This window comes from Pollachius pollachius, assembly GCF_949987615.1.
Source record: "Pollachius pollachius genome assembly, chromosome: 20".
In the NCBI taxonomy this organism is placed as follows: domain Eukaryota; kingdom Metazoa; phylum Chordata; class Actinopteri; order Gadiformes; family Gadidae; genus Pollachius; species Pollachius pollachius.
The window spans coordinates 12976228-12990535 of record NC_136953.1 but is presented as its reverse complement, the minus strand read 5'-3'; the positions used below and the strand labels follow the sequence as shown (position 1 = coordinate 12990535).

General features: G+C 43.6%; 1 protein-coding gene across 1 annotated transcript; it reads left to right on the top strand.

The window, feature by feature from the left end:
- The first annotated feature begins 4231 nt into the window (after positions 1–4231).
- On the top strand, positions 4232–12263 carry LOC307091498 (transmembrane protein 179B-like). The gene is made up of 5 exons (XM_079758497.1): positions 4232–4375; positions 5434–5630; positions 8970–9107; positions 10783–10861; positions 11582–12263. Exons 1-5 carry the CDS (start codon positions 4280–4282, stop codon positions 11789–11791), a joined length of 720 nt encoding a protein of 239 aa, XP_079614623.1. The 5' UTR covers positions 4232–4279; the 3' UTR covers positions 11792–12263.
- The last annotated feature ends 2045 nt before the right edge of the window (positions 12264–14308 follow it).

Here is a 14308-nt window from a genome sequence, read left to right as displayed (position 1 = left end):
GAGTGAGATACACAGTCTGAACGTGCACTATAGTGAGAGGGATGTGTACCAGGGGAGTGAGATACACAGTCTGAACGTGCACTATAGTGAGAGGGATGTGTACCAGGGGAGTGAGATACACAGTCTGAACGTGCACTATAGTGAGAGTGATGTGTACCAGGGGAGTGAGATACACAGTCTGAACGTGCACTATAGTGAGAGTGATGTGTATCCAGGGGAGTGAGATACACAGTCTGAACGTGCACTATAGTGAGAGAGTGATGTGTACCAGGGGAGTGAGATACACAGTCTGAACGTGCACTATAGTGAGAGTGATGTGTATCAGGGGAGTGAGATACACAGTCTGAACGTGCACTATAGTGAGAGTGATGTGTATCAGGGGACTGAACTATACGGTCTGAACGTGCACTATAATGAGAGTGATGTGTATCAGGGGAGTGAGCTATTCGGTCTGAACGTGCACTATAGTGAGAGTGATGTGTATCAGGGGAGTGTGCCTCGTTCTAGAGTGAGCTGTACGATCTGAACGTGCACTATAATGAGAGTGATGTTTATCAGGGGATTTAGCCACATTTGGGAGTGAGCTACACAAACGCTTAGATAGATATAAAAAATTACAGAAATAAAACTTTGGTTTTACAAGGAACTGTAAAATATGCCATTTTAAACAGGGCTTTATAAATGTTATATTATTTGATATATCAAAATTACAAGTCAGAATGGGTATCGAACCTGGAAACTTGGCGCCACATTCTAACCAACTGAGCTAACTGGCCACAACTGTTAATAGTAACTACCAGAAACTGACCTCCGGAATATATATTCTAGAAAATATGGAATATCTCAGAATGCATTAGAGAACATATACCACTAAATTTTGCTAATTAAGTTGGTAACTTTAAGTTAACAATGAAACCTTAATCTAGGCCTACTTTATCTATAAATGGATTAGGAATCTGCATACAACGGCCATCCGGTGTAAAGCGAGGTTGAAAAATCATTGGCCAGTACAAATCAAACCTGCGACCTTGGCGTTATTAGCAACCACGCTCTAACCAACTGAGCTAACCGGCCGTTTTTTTCTACAGAAAACATAGCAATAATGTTTCATCAATAAAAATGTATGTTCGACGCGGTCTCGTTTTGTGTAATATACTCTCATTTAATAGTTTAATATTTATGTCATTTGTATACAAATGAACGTTCCCATTGTCACTTCAAATAACCAACCAAGTACCAATATATCCTCAAAATGCATTACCCTCTTGATATCTCTGTCTTGTCTCATGCAGGTTCCTGAGAAATTTATTGAGGTAGCCGAAGTGGCGCTGAGGGAGTTTTATTCTGCTATTCACAACGGGAGGGACACTGACCCCTGCTGGAAGAAAGGAATATATAAAATCATCTGTAAACTGGACAGCCCCGTACCCGACGCGTTCAGGTTGCCGGGATGTCCCGTCGGCTAACGTTGTTTTGAACGCATCGTCTCACAAACACACAACGCTCACTTTTCGCAGAAGAGAATTAAATACAGCATTTGTCAATAGGATGGGATACGAGGGTTAGGCTGAGCTGGATTATGTTACACGTTACACACAGTATTTCGAATTGTGAAACAAAACTGAACAATTAGCAGAAATCATCCTCATTAAGATTTTTTTATTTTAAAAGTGTGAAAGATTCTACTGTCACTTAACTTGACCAACCAATTCAAAGCCACATTCAAACTTAAACATTCTGATATATCTCCACACTTGAAAGCTGTCTTCCTAGTGTAAAAAAAGAAAAAGTTTGTATTTGGTCCAAGTAACCACAATCATTGTGTCTTTATGTCTCTTATAAAAGCCATGTCACTTAACTCCATCATTACAGTAAACATATTTTTTTCTTAATAAAATAGCCTCCATTACACAAACACACACACACACACACACACACACACACACACACACGACACACTACTTTGATATACACAGTATTCATTTACAGAGGAAGGGGCCATTTTAGTTTGAAAAACAGTTAAAATGAAAAGTGGAGACAGAGATCTGTTGTTACCCGTGTTGGTGTACAATAACGCAGAAACCTTGGATGATACCTTTTCTGGCAATTATAACAATATGTTTTGGGGGCCACTGGACTGAGACAGTGCTGGTTATTTGAGCCCCTCCTGTTTTCTAAAACCCGCGACGTACCATCTCCCTGGTGCACTTTTAAACGTCACGGCCATTGTTTGGCCCATGGCAAAACAAGCGCCCCCAAACAGACGGACTATAATTAAATATGGTGGGCTTGGTGTAATTATTATCTTGTAATGTCAAAATTTCTTGCTACTCTCGACGTATTGTTTATCTGAAATGGGCTTCTGAAGGTCAATGCTCTGACTTACTTTTTTTTTTTTTTTCTTTGATGAACCTTTTGGGAATAAATTTCCACAATGTACCTTGTGTATTATCGTTGTTCAATTTTACTGTGAGATTATGTGACGGAAAAACTAGAAGTAACTCAAATTCTGCCATGACTCATTTCAGAACAGTTGCTCAAGTCGAAAGGTGTTTTTTTGCTTATGTTGTTTCTTCTACTGAACAAAAAACAATGTCAACACCATTTGCGTGTAAAGTGATTCAATATATTGTTAAAATTTACTCTTGAAAAGGGAAAAAGTATTAATTTTAAATAATGAATTTTACGTTTTTTTTTATGTTTTATGGATATAATCTTGTTCTTTATATATTCGCTTACATTGTAAACTATAATATTTTTGTGTCTCTATTGTAATTGAAAAAATAAATGTTCTTTTTTGCAGGCTTAAGGGCTATAACTTGCTTTCAATAACATTTCCAGTCTGGTTTGGTGGTTACTTGCAGTAACTGGAAGTTGCAAACAAGACAAAAATCCAAAATCAAATTAATTAAATAATATAATTATAATTATCACAATGTGATGCAGAATTCCAGTTTCCCATCACAACTAACTCAACTATTAAGCTCAATTATATTATTTGATCATAATCCAAAATTAACAGCCAAATAATTAAAATTTCTCAAATATGTTTGGTATTTCGAATCGATCAATTACAAAAATGCTTACTCTGTTCTCAGAATTCTGACCCATTATTTTCAGCTCCATGTATATCAAGTCAAAGATGATCATGTTGTATCCTTTCTACTGTTGCCTGTCAGACGAAGCTAAGCCAAGCTACGCCGGTAGTCCCTGTTTCAAGTGTGCTATGTGCGCTTTTACTGCATACTGTATGACTGGCCTTTCAACCTCTTCTTCCTGCTAGTCATAATTCTCTTCTAATTTGTAAATACGGTTCTGTTGAATTATGTGCTTCATTCCCCAGTGTTGAATTTTGATGTGCACATTACTGCGCAAATTAAAATATGAAAGCTTCGTGGTTTCCCTCTGTGCGCGCGCACACACGCACGCACACGCACACACACACACACACACACACACACAGTCAGTCTTCGCCATTCAAGCCCCATAAGCAGTTAAGCCCGTGACTAACTATAGGAGGCTGACATAGTAGGGGGCCACATATGCACTCGTCGTGTGTGCGCAAAACACACACACACACACACACACACACACACACACACACACACACACGCACACGGACACACACACACACGGACACACACACACACACACACACACACACACACACACCCTGGTATTTACGAGCCAGGTACACGATTGTTTGTATTGGGTCTGTCCGACCCAGGATTTACTGCTGTTATGTTCCCACAAAAATAGCCTCCTTAAATTGCCTGTAACCTGTCATAGAATACTCACCAAGACAATCATATCTGTCATTTTTTATTGCAATGTGAGAAATTTAGGGCCCATACAATATTTTAGGCGAATGAATTATACACTATCGGCATAGTAGACTCGAAATTATGAGCCTACCGCCGTTATCTGTAACGCGATGCGTGCCATATCTCGAAGTAACCGGTAGACGGCAGTGTGTGCTCTTTCAGGCGCAGACATGATTTCTGTGCTTGATTTTGCAGTTATTAGAATAACTGCTAGTTTATGCCGGTTCAAGGAAAAAAATAATGACTAAAAGAGCCTGTCGATCAGCGGACAAGGATACAAATAACATCTAGAGAGCGAGCTATTTGAACGATTTATTATTTCGTTAATGCGCGTGTCCGAGAAAAGCCCGTTTCCCCCTGTACAATTTGGAGTGCGCGCTCCCGCCTTAACTTTTGATGACTTCTGCGCAGGAGGAAGGCCGAGGCGTGAGACTCCGCACATTTCCTAACGGAGGATGACGCTCTCCTGCCTGATGGTTGCGGAGCTGGTTCTGTATACGAGCTGTTTCGTATGTGGGATCGTAACAGCCGCCTCACTCGCCATCACACAGGTAAAACATAGGCTAAGTCATCTTCTGGGAAGGCAAATAGATCAACCACGCGTTGCATGCTCTTCCGGGTAGATTCCTTGTCCGATTGGCGAAGTCAGTGGATGGTGATCCACTGTGGTTATGTTATGGGCCAAAGTCCATTTTTGTTGAACCACATGCTGCTCAAGTAGTTTATTAAGCAAGACAAATATCATAACTTAACGCGTCGTATCTTACTGGCTGGGCTATTGCGTGTTCACCGGATTGTTGACGTTTACTCCAAACTGTCACAACCTATAAAGTTCGGCTGTCTAATCTAGAAATCCCTTGTAAATTCTTCTTAGACACAAGTTGGGGGATTGATTTCGATATGAACGCTTATGATCGCATATGATCTTGCCTACTTTGATCATGTTGGAATCAAGTATAATAAAGGTGAAGGCGAGATAGAATGAGACGTTTTTTATCCCGCTCTATAGACCGCACACTTTTTTAGTTTCCTTTTTTGTGTATCCGTCTTTTATTTATTGAAACTCATTTGGGAAGTACGTGGAAACAAATGCGTGTGTGAATTAAAGTGATACACACATGTTGACCGAAAAGAGTCCAACGCGCCGACCACCTCATGTGACCTTCCGTCCTCGTGCCCAATTATGCCCCCGCCTCCTTATTGAAATCATGAGCTCTGCCGAAGGCCCCTGCTGTTACGGTTCTTTAATAGGTCCATGTTACGGTCCTGCAGTTCTTCGCACTTCCGTTGTAGATCAAAGTACAATCACAAACGTGTTTCCCGTTAACGGAAAGTCCTTTTTTTTCTTTCTTTCTTTCTGTCTGTCTTTTTTATTTCCCTCTTTAGTTAGTTTATTCCCACTAAGTAGGCTACCCCGTATTTCGTTTTTTAACAAAGTAAAAGTATTGGGGCTTGTTATTGCCATTCACACAAATATTACACAAGAAATGTAAAGATTATTTCTCTCTGTCTTTCTCCTTAGTAGCAAAAAAAGGAAAAAGAAACAGCGTCTTTATCGATAAAATAAAAGTTTTCCTTCAAAATAAAAGCCCCCCCCCCTCTCTCACAGGGTAATCTCGGCGGTCTGTGCATGCTGTATGGCACGGTGAATTTCAACAACCTGACCCAAACCATCACAGCCACTGGGTCCAGCCCGTCGTCCCTGTGCTACTTTGTGTCGGCCATTTCTGTGATTGTCGCTGTCACCTGCTTCACCCTGTCACTGTACTGGCTCTACTCCTGCTGTATCGATGGAGCCACGCAAAGGTGAGTCTCTCCTAGGGTCTGACCCATACATCGGCAATGTATCCTTGAATCACCGTTTTTTTTTTTATTGTCATAATTATTATTGAATTTAACAATATATATAATATATCTGCATTGTATAGTGGCACCTGTAATTGCCACCTCAATTAATATAATATCAAAACACCCTGTGTGTGTGTGTGTGTGTGTGTGTGTGTGTGTGTGTGTGTGTGTGTTGAAACCAAGTCGTGTGCTCCTATTTTCGGTCGTACTTTATAACAAAAATATGGACATTGTCAAGTGCGGTTGACAATGGAGTTGAAGGTCTCTGCGTGTCTCTGCACGTCATAAACAAACGGATGTGTGTTAGTGTTGGCCCAGTTTTATATCGAGGTTGAGTTTTGAATGCCTGTGCTATTCCACTGCCTTAAATGGCATGTTCTCCTCTTGTTCTGTCTGTGTGTGTTTCTGTCTCTCTCTCTGTCTCTCTCTCTCCCTCTCTCCCTCTCTGTCTGTCTGTCTGTCTCTCAGTCTCTGTCTATCTGTGTTGGTCTCTCTCTCTCTCTCTCTCTCTCTCTCTCTCTCTCTCTCTCTCTCTCTCTCTCTCTCTCTCTCTCTCTCTCTCTCTCTCTCTCTCTCTCTGTCTGTCTCTCGGCGCACTCACACTAGGCAAAGAAGTTGCCCCCCCCCCCCCCCCCCCCCCGCTGTGCCACTGGCCTGTGCTCACACTAGGCAATCTCAACTGGGCCTTAGTTCGGTTGCCTCTTGTATGTCATCACGTCGTATTACGTCATCACCAAGCGTCCGCTGCTTAGTAGAACAACAATGGAGAACAACACAGAGAACACAATTGACACTTTACTGACTTTTTTGCTTATTTGGAGCCGCTCTACTCAGATACAGCCCTCTCTCACTGAGCGTTTTTACACTTCCGAATATACTGTTTTATCCACGCCTCTTTCGCGGCACGGCCCGCGCGTTTACACTCCCCGAGGTTAATTGCCTGCTTGAGGTAGGAACCCAATTTACCCTCCCGGACCCTGCACACATTGGCGGTTTATTGGGTTTTATTTCATTCCGTTGTAAATGCGACAATTCTGTGGTTCCAAGGGGGGGGTTTGGGTAGAGGTGTTGCTGCGCTGTCTCCACAGAGACAACGCAGCGTTATGATCATGAGCAGTTCTAACTGGAGAGAAAGTGAAATCCGCGAGCTGCCGATCGTGTGAGAGAAGGTGAAGCAGTCGTATTGAACAAAGACGTTGAAAGATGGTGCGATCTACGAGAGAGACGCAGAGGAACTGTCCTTACGAGGCTTTTGTCGGGGTCAGCAAAATAAAGAATACTTTGGCGTTTTTGCACTTGTAAATAGTTAATCGCGTTTGTAGCCTACACTCAGTCGTGAACTTATTCTTGCATGCGGGTGTCTTCATTCATAAAAAAATTAAAACATTCGGGAGTATGCAAATTATTTTAAAGAGGTCTAGACTCCGTCCGCAGCCCTGCCGTCTCTAGTGAACCAAGGAAGCCCGCGCCGTGACGAACGGGGCATTTTTGAACACTCAACTTCGCTATCGCACCAACGTGAACCCACTCGTGAACCACTTGCCGCCATGTTTATTGTTTAATGGGGTAGAAGGGTCGCATGGACTATACGTCATCCGGCTCAGGTTGCGTATCCTTGCGTGTGCGTGTGCCAACTCATTAGCATCTGTATCGTGGGCTGAGCACACCTCTCCGAAGTGTACTCAGGCCAGGGAATTGAGCTGTACTTGAGTACGGATGGCGTGCTCCCACTAGCCAACCGATCTAGACTTCAGGGGGCTAACGTACTTGGGCACGGTACAGATGGTCTATCTGTGTGTCTCTCTATGTGTGTAGGTCTCTCTATCTGTCTGTCTCTATGTGTGTAGGTCTCTCTCTATCTGTCTGTCTCTCTATGTGTGTAGGTCTCTATCTGTTTGTCTCTCTATGTGTGTAGGTCTCTCTCTCTGTCTGTCTCTGTGTGTAGGTCTATCTCTATCTGTTTGTCTCTCTATGTATGTAGGTCTCTCTCTCTATCTGTCTGTCTCTCTATGTGCGTAGGTCTCTCTCTATCTGTTTGTCTCTCTGTGTGTAGGTCTCTCTATCTGTCAGTCTCTATGTGTGTAGGTCTCTCTCTATCTGTCTGTCTCTCTATGTGTGTAGGTCTCTCTCTATCTGTTTGTCTCTCTATGTGTATAGTTCTCTCTCTCTATCTGTTTGTCTCTCTATGTGTGTAGGTCTCTCTCTCTATCTGTCTGTCTCTGTGTGTAGGTCTATCTCTATCTGTTTGTCTCTCTATGTATGTAGGTCTCTCTCTATCTGTCTGTCTCTCTATGTGCGTAGGTCTATCTCTATCTGTTTGTCTCTCTATGTATGTAGGTCTCTCTCTATCTGTCTGTCTCTCTATGTGCGTAGGTCTCTCTATCTGTTTGTCTCTCTATGTATGTAGGTCTCTCTCTCTATCTGTCTGTCTCTCTATGTGTGTAGGTCTCTCTCTCTATCTGTTTGTCTCTATGTGTAGGTCTCTCTATCTGTGTGTCTATCTATGTGTGTAGGTCTCTCTCTCTATCTGTCTGTCTCTATGTGTGTAGGTCTCTATCTGTCTGTCTCTCTCTCTATCAGTCTGTCTCTCTATGTGTGTAGGTCTCTCTCTATCTGTTTGTCTCTCTATGTGTGTAGGTCTCTCTCTCTATCTGTTTGTCTCTATGTGTGTAGGTCTCTCTCTATCTGTCTGTCTCTCTATGTGTGTAGGTCTCTCTCTATCTGTGTTCTCTCTATGTGTGTAGGTCTCTCTCTATCTGTTTGTCTCTCTGTGTGTAGGTCTCTCTCTCTATCTGTCTGTCTCTCTATGTGTGTAGGTCTCTCTCTCTATCTGTTTGTCTCTCTATGTGTGTAGGTCTCTCTCTATCTGTTTGTCTCTCTGTGTGTAGGTCTCTCTCTCTATCTGTCTGTCTCTATGTGTGTAGGTCTCTCTCTCTATCTGTTTGTCTCTATGTGTGTAGGTCTCTCTCTATCTGTTTGTCTCTATGTGTGTAGGTCTCTCTCTCTATCTGTCTGTCTATGTGTGTAGGTCTCTCTATCTGTTTGTCTCTCTATGTGCGTAGGTCTCTCTCTATCTGTTTGTCTCTCTATGTATGTAGGTCTCTCTCTCCATCTGTCTGTCTCTCTATGTGTGTAGGTCTCTCTCTCTATCAGTCTGTCTCTCTGTGTGTAGGTCTCTCCCTATCTGTTTGTCTCTCTATGTGTGTAGGTCTCTCTCTCTATCAGTCTGTCTCTATCTGTGTAGGTCTCTCTCTCCATCTGTCTGTCTGTCTTTACTTGCCTGTGTCTCTCTCCCAGGGCGCCCCTGTGGACGACCCTCACCCTGGGTGTGTGCGGGGTCTTCCTCTTCTTCCTCCTCATCTCGGGCTGCATTCTGAAGATCGGCCGGGACTCGCTCTGCAGCTCCATCGTGAAGGCCGTGGACAAGATCACCATGTAGGGCAGACACACGACACGGACACACACACACGGACACACACACACACAGTACACCTTCACACAGACCCAGAGGTAGACAAATGAAACGTACACACACAGGTTGACATACCCTGTGTGTCAGTACATGTTTTGCTGGCACCGCCCTATTCAAAAGGGAGACTACATCCCCCACCTATCGACGAGGATGGGATTCGAACCCACGCGTGCAGAGCACAATGGATTAGCAGTCCATCGCCTTAACCACTCGGCCACCTCGTCACACATGCACCCTCTTGGGTACACACCCAAGTACACACACAGACACATACACACAGGTACATACACACACACACACACAGGTACACACAGGTACAGACAAACACACACATTCAACACACGCACACAAACACAATCAACACACACACACATTCAACACACACAAACGCAGACACACATTCAGCACAAACACACACACACAACCACACACATTCAACACACACACACACATTCAACACACACACGCGCGCGCACACACACACACACACACACACACACACACACACACACACACACACACACACACACACACACACATTCAACACACACAGGTACACACACATTCAACACACAAACACGGCCACAGACACGTGCATACACATTCAACCCAACACACACACGCCCACATTCTTGCACTTACACACACACAGTTCTGACGACCGGTTCATCTAGATATGACCCTGTGTTGACTTTTCAAGTCTATTTCACCACACTCTAACAACACTTTACCGTTATCCTTACAACTCAAAATCCAATTTTGGAAAAAATCCAGTGACGTTGTTTCTTACTGTTAGTAACTGTTCAGTTAGAAATAAAGAGGATTTTAAAGGGTTGAGAGAGTGCAACAAAGGTGATTTGTACTCTCACACAGCGGTGGTTTAATCAGCTGCACAATAGGCAACATTCACTGTGACTCGAGGGTAGTAAACTCAATTTACTCCAGTGACATACCCTGCATGTCAGTTGGCAGTTTTTTGCCTGCACAGCACTGTTAAAAAGGGGGAATTCCCCCACCCATGCGACGAGGATGGGATTCGAACCCACGCGTGCAGAGCACAATGGATTAGCAGTCCATCGCCTTAACCACTCGGCCACCTCGTCTGGATGTAGTTAGATTCACAGCCCTTTCAAAACATTCACGTTACATTTACGTTAGAGCAGCAAATAGTGGGGATCTTAAATGTTTGAAAGAGAGGGACAATGGTGATTTGTAATCTCACAGAGAACTCACTGAGGCAACATTCCCTGTGAGTCGCGGTTAGTAAACTCAATTTATGCCAGCACAGTACTATTGAAAAAGGGCATTTCACACCCCCACCTATGCGACGAGGATGGGATTCGAACCCACGCGTGCAGAGCACAATGGATTAGCAGTCCATCGCCTTAACCACTCGGCCACCTCGTCTTGGAGGTGTTGAGTCCCACAGCCTTTATCAAACGTTCACGCATGTTAGAGCAGGCAGGGGTTGTACTGAGGGCTATTGGGGGTTACGGTTTAAGTATTTTAGGAATTATAGATTTGTGACGATTATGAGTGGATTTGTTCTGCTGAGTCATGAATCATGCTCTGCAAGGTTACACACACACACACGCACACACACACACAGTAATGTATGTCTGCACCTGTCGTCCCCAGCTGTGAGCAGGCCCAGGAGGCCAAGTGGGCCAATTCGTTTGTCGGACACCAGTTCTACACCAGACTACACAATGCTGAGGTCAGTAGGATTCTGGGTAATGTAGTTTTAGGAAGGTAGTCCATTGGGACAATTATAAATAAATCTTCCTTCAACATTTACCCAAGATTCTAAATATTTGATTAGCCCAATGAAGCATAGTGCAGTGACAAAATAAAAGTGAAATATACAATTGAAGAATGGATAAATTAATACATTTAGTGTGAGCATCGTGTTGTGGATCGAGAAACCATCAGGGTAACAGGAAGTGTGTCAGTGACGACCACACGGTCAGACATTTCCCTATCACGGCGCCGTTTAAGTATGACAAACATGATTGGCTCCAATTCTGACGGTTGTGATTGATCATCGAGCGTGTCGTGTTAGTTATCGTATTAGTCGTATTAGTTAATCCTAGTTATTATTAAAAGTAATATAGTGCTCGAAGCTTCAGGTATCATGCCTCAGCTTGAGCATTAGGAAAAAGTAGTGAAACTGACCATCTATCTCGGTCTCTCTCTATGTCTCTCTTTCACTACATCTCTACCTCTCTCTCTTTCTCTCTCCCTCTCTTTCAATATATCTCTCTCTATGTCTCTACCTCTCTCTCTCTCTATGTCTACATCTCTGTCTCTGTCTCTTCATCTCTCTCTCTCTCTCCTTCTATGTCTCTCTATGTCTCTACCTCTCTCTCTCTCTCTATGTCTACATCTCTGTCTCTGTCTCTTCATCTCTCTCTCTCTCTCTCTCTCTCTCTCTCAGACGGCGGTGTGGGTGAACTTCTTCCTTTGGATCATTGCCGGCGGGCTGCTGGTCTTCCAGAGGTGCCAGGGCCCTAGCTCCACGACGGTGGAAGGGTTTGGAGGCGGGGGCGGGGGGCTGTCAGCCGGGGAAACCAAACCGCTGTTCAGCCGCGAACCCTCTCAGACTCACATACACCATCACACACACACAGGAGCCTTTTTTGACTAAAGAAGACTTACCAAAGTCCGGACGCATGGTGACACCTTTGTCGTTTGCCTAACCAACTGTATTTCTGCCTGACTCCTAGGACGGTTCATAGGATTTTCTGTCACCATCCATTTTCAGAAACTGTTTTTTTTTTATAACTGGAAAATGGATGTGTATTTCTGGCGATCATTTCAGACTGGTTATTTTCTAGGTGTCTTCGAGAAAATAGCTTCTCTAATATTGGGGTATTCTAGACCAGAAGACATTTCGTGTATCTCTTTAATTTAAATAAAATAAGAAATAATTTGTACTACATGTTCAAAGTACTGCTAGCCACTCCTACCAGCACAGACAAAGTTCTGACCAATTGTATTTTAAATTGTATTTTTGTGTCGGCCTACTTTGGTAATTCATTTTCTACTAAAATCAAGTAAATTTGCCATTGTTGCTGACAAATGCTATATTAAGAGTTGTTAGCTGTGAAATTGTAATAAAATATAATGCTACAGTGGCTTCCGGTTACGTCATGGAGGGATAGGTCGCACGGTATCAGAGCTCCCGATAGCCAGGTGCTAATACCCCTGAAAACTCGAATATTCAGATCTAGAAATCATCTCTGCTGTAATGACAAGGGGGAGAGGTTCGAAGGGTAGGAAAACTGCGGTTAATCAGCCTGAAAATACGGCGCAAGACGAAGCTGAAAACGCGCTAGCTGACCTCGAGATGGAAGAAGATGGCGGCCATGAAACTACCTGCTTTGGACTAGCCGACAGCGAGGCTGGAATGCGCTCGGGTCTGGCAAACATTAGCAAGGACATAAAGGACTTAAAAACAGAAATGAAAGCCTCATTCCGCGCATTTGGTGAAGATTTGAGGAGGGACGTGAAACGAGACTTGGATGATTTCAAAAAAGGAATTAACCAAGAGTTCACTAAACTTGGCACTGAACAGCAGCTGCAGAGCGGGAGGCTAAACGAGGCAGAGACGCGGCTGGAGAAGCTAGAATCTTGGGCACTGGAGGCAAACAACGCTCTCATTACCTCTTTGAAAGAACAGAAAACACTGCAAGACAAGTTAACTGATTTGGAGTCGAGGTCGAGGAGAAATAATCTCCGCATCTATGGGGTCCCTGAGGGAGAAGAGGGCGAATCGACAGCTAAGTTTTTGCAAGACATGCTCAGGCGGGAACTTCAACTGCCAGATGACTTAAATCTCCAAATACAAAGAGCGCACCGATCGCTGGCACCCAAGCCAGCAGCCGGCGCTCAGCCGAGACCTATCATCGTTAATTTCCTGGAATTCACCACCAAAGAGAGAGTCTTACGGGACGCGTGGAAAACCAAAATACAGCTGAGAAACAAACTTCTGTCATTCGATCACGATTATGCGACAGAGGTTGTTCAAAAGAGGAAAGAATACAACGCTTCTAAAAGAGTCCTGAAGGAAAAAGGCATCCGGTTTCAGACACCATTCACCAGGATGAGAGTCCACTGGAGCACGGGAGCCCGAACCTACAACGACGCGAGGGAAGTGAAGGAGGAATTGGTGAAACGCGGACTCATTGAACCGACACCGGCTCGCGACACGGAGGAGACCGGGTTGGAGACACGGCTTTCCGCGGCGATGGAGTGGCAGTGCAGAGAGGGACCTCGGAGGAGCACCGCTTCAGCAACGACCATGGCAACGACACGCGCAAGGGATAAACTACAAGAATTCAGAAGATCTGGAGATTGAAGTAGGATTAAGACAACAAACATGATAACCTGTCCGGTAGGAATGTTCCGTTTTAAACTACGTCTACAAAAGGCTGAATATTGATCAGCGCGTTTACCCTATGTAAGTATAAAAGACTATCGGGACCTGAGTGTTACCCTATTTTTTATTAATTTTCTCATAGTTTTTTTTATCCGTTGGACTCATTTAGAATGACGAAAACCTGTACCGTAGGCCATTATGTCATTACTAAGTTAGGGCCCTCTCCGAATGAGAGGCTTTCCCTTCGGCCCCCCAACGGGACCGGAATTCTGGAGGACGAGAAGACCCTCCTTCTTTTGGAAGTGTTTTATTTGTTTAGTTCGTATTGTGCCACTGTTCAGGCACGGTTAGTTCAAGTGTTTTATTTGTTTAGTTCGTATTGTGCCACTGTTCAGGCACGGTTAGTGGGGCCACTGATGTTCTTATTTGTCCTTAAGTGATGCACGTTAGTGATGTGAGGATAGCGTCCTTAAATGTGAATGGTTTAAATAATCCAATTAAAAGGAAAAAAGTAATAACCAAAATGAAGAGGGAAAACATCCACTTGATATATTTACAAGAGACTCACCTCTCTCAGCAGGAGCATTCTAAGCTTGGGTCTTTTGGATATAAAAATGCCTTTTATAGTACGTTTAAGAATGGCCCCAAAAGAGGAGTTGCCATATTAATCTCTAATTGTGTGAACTTTGAATTCATTAAAGAAATAAGGGACAAAGAGGGGAGATATGTCGTCGTAAAGGGAAAAATTGACAATAATATAGTTACTTTGGTTAATGTCTATGT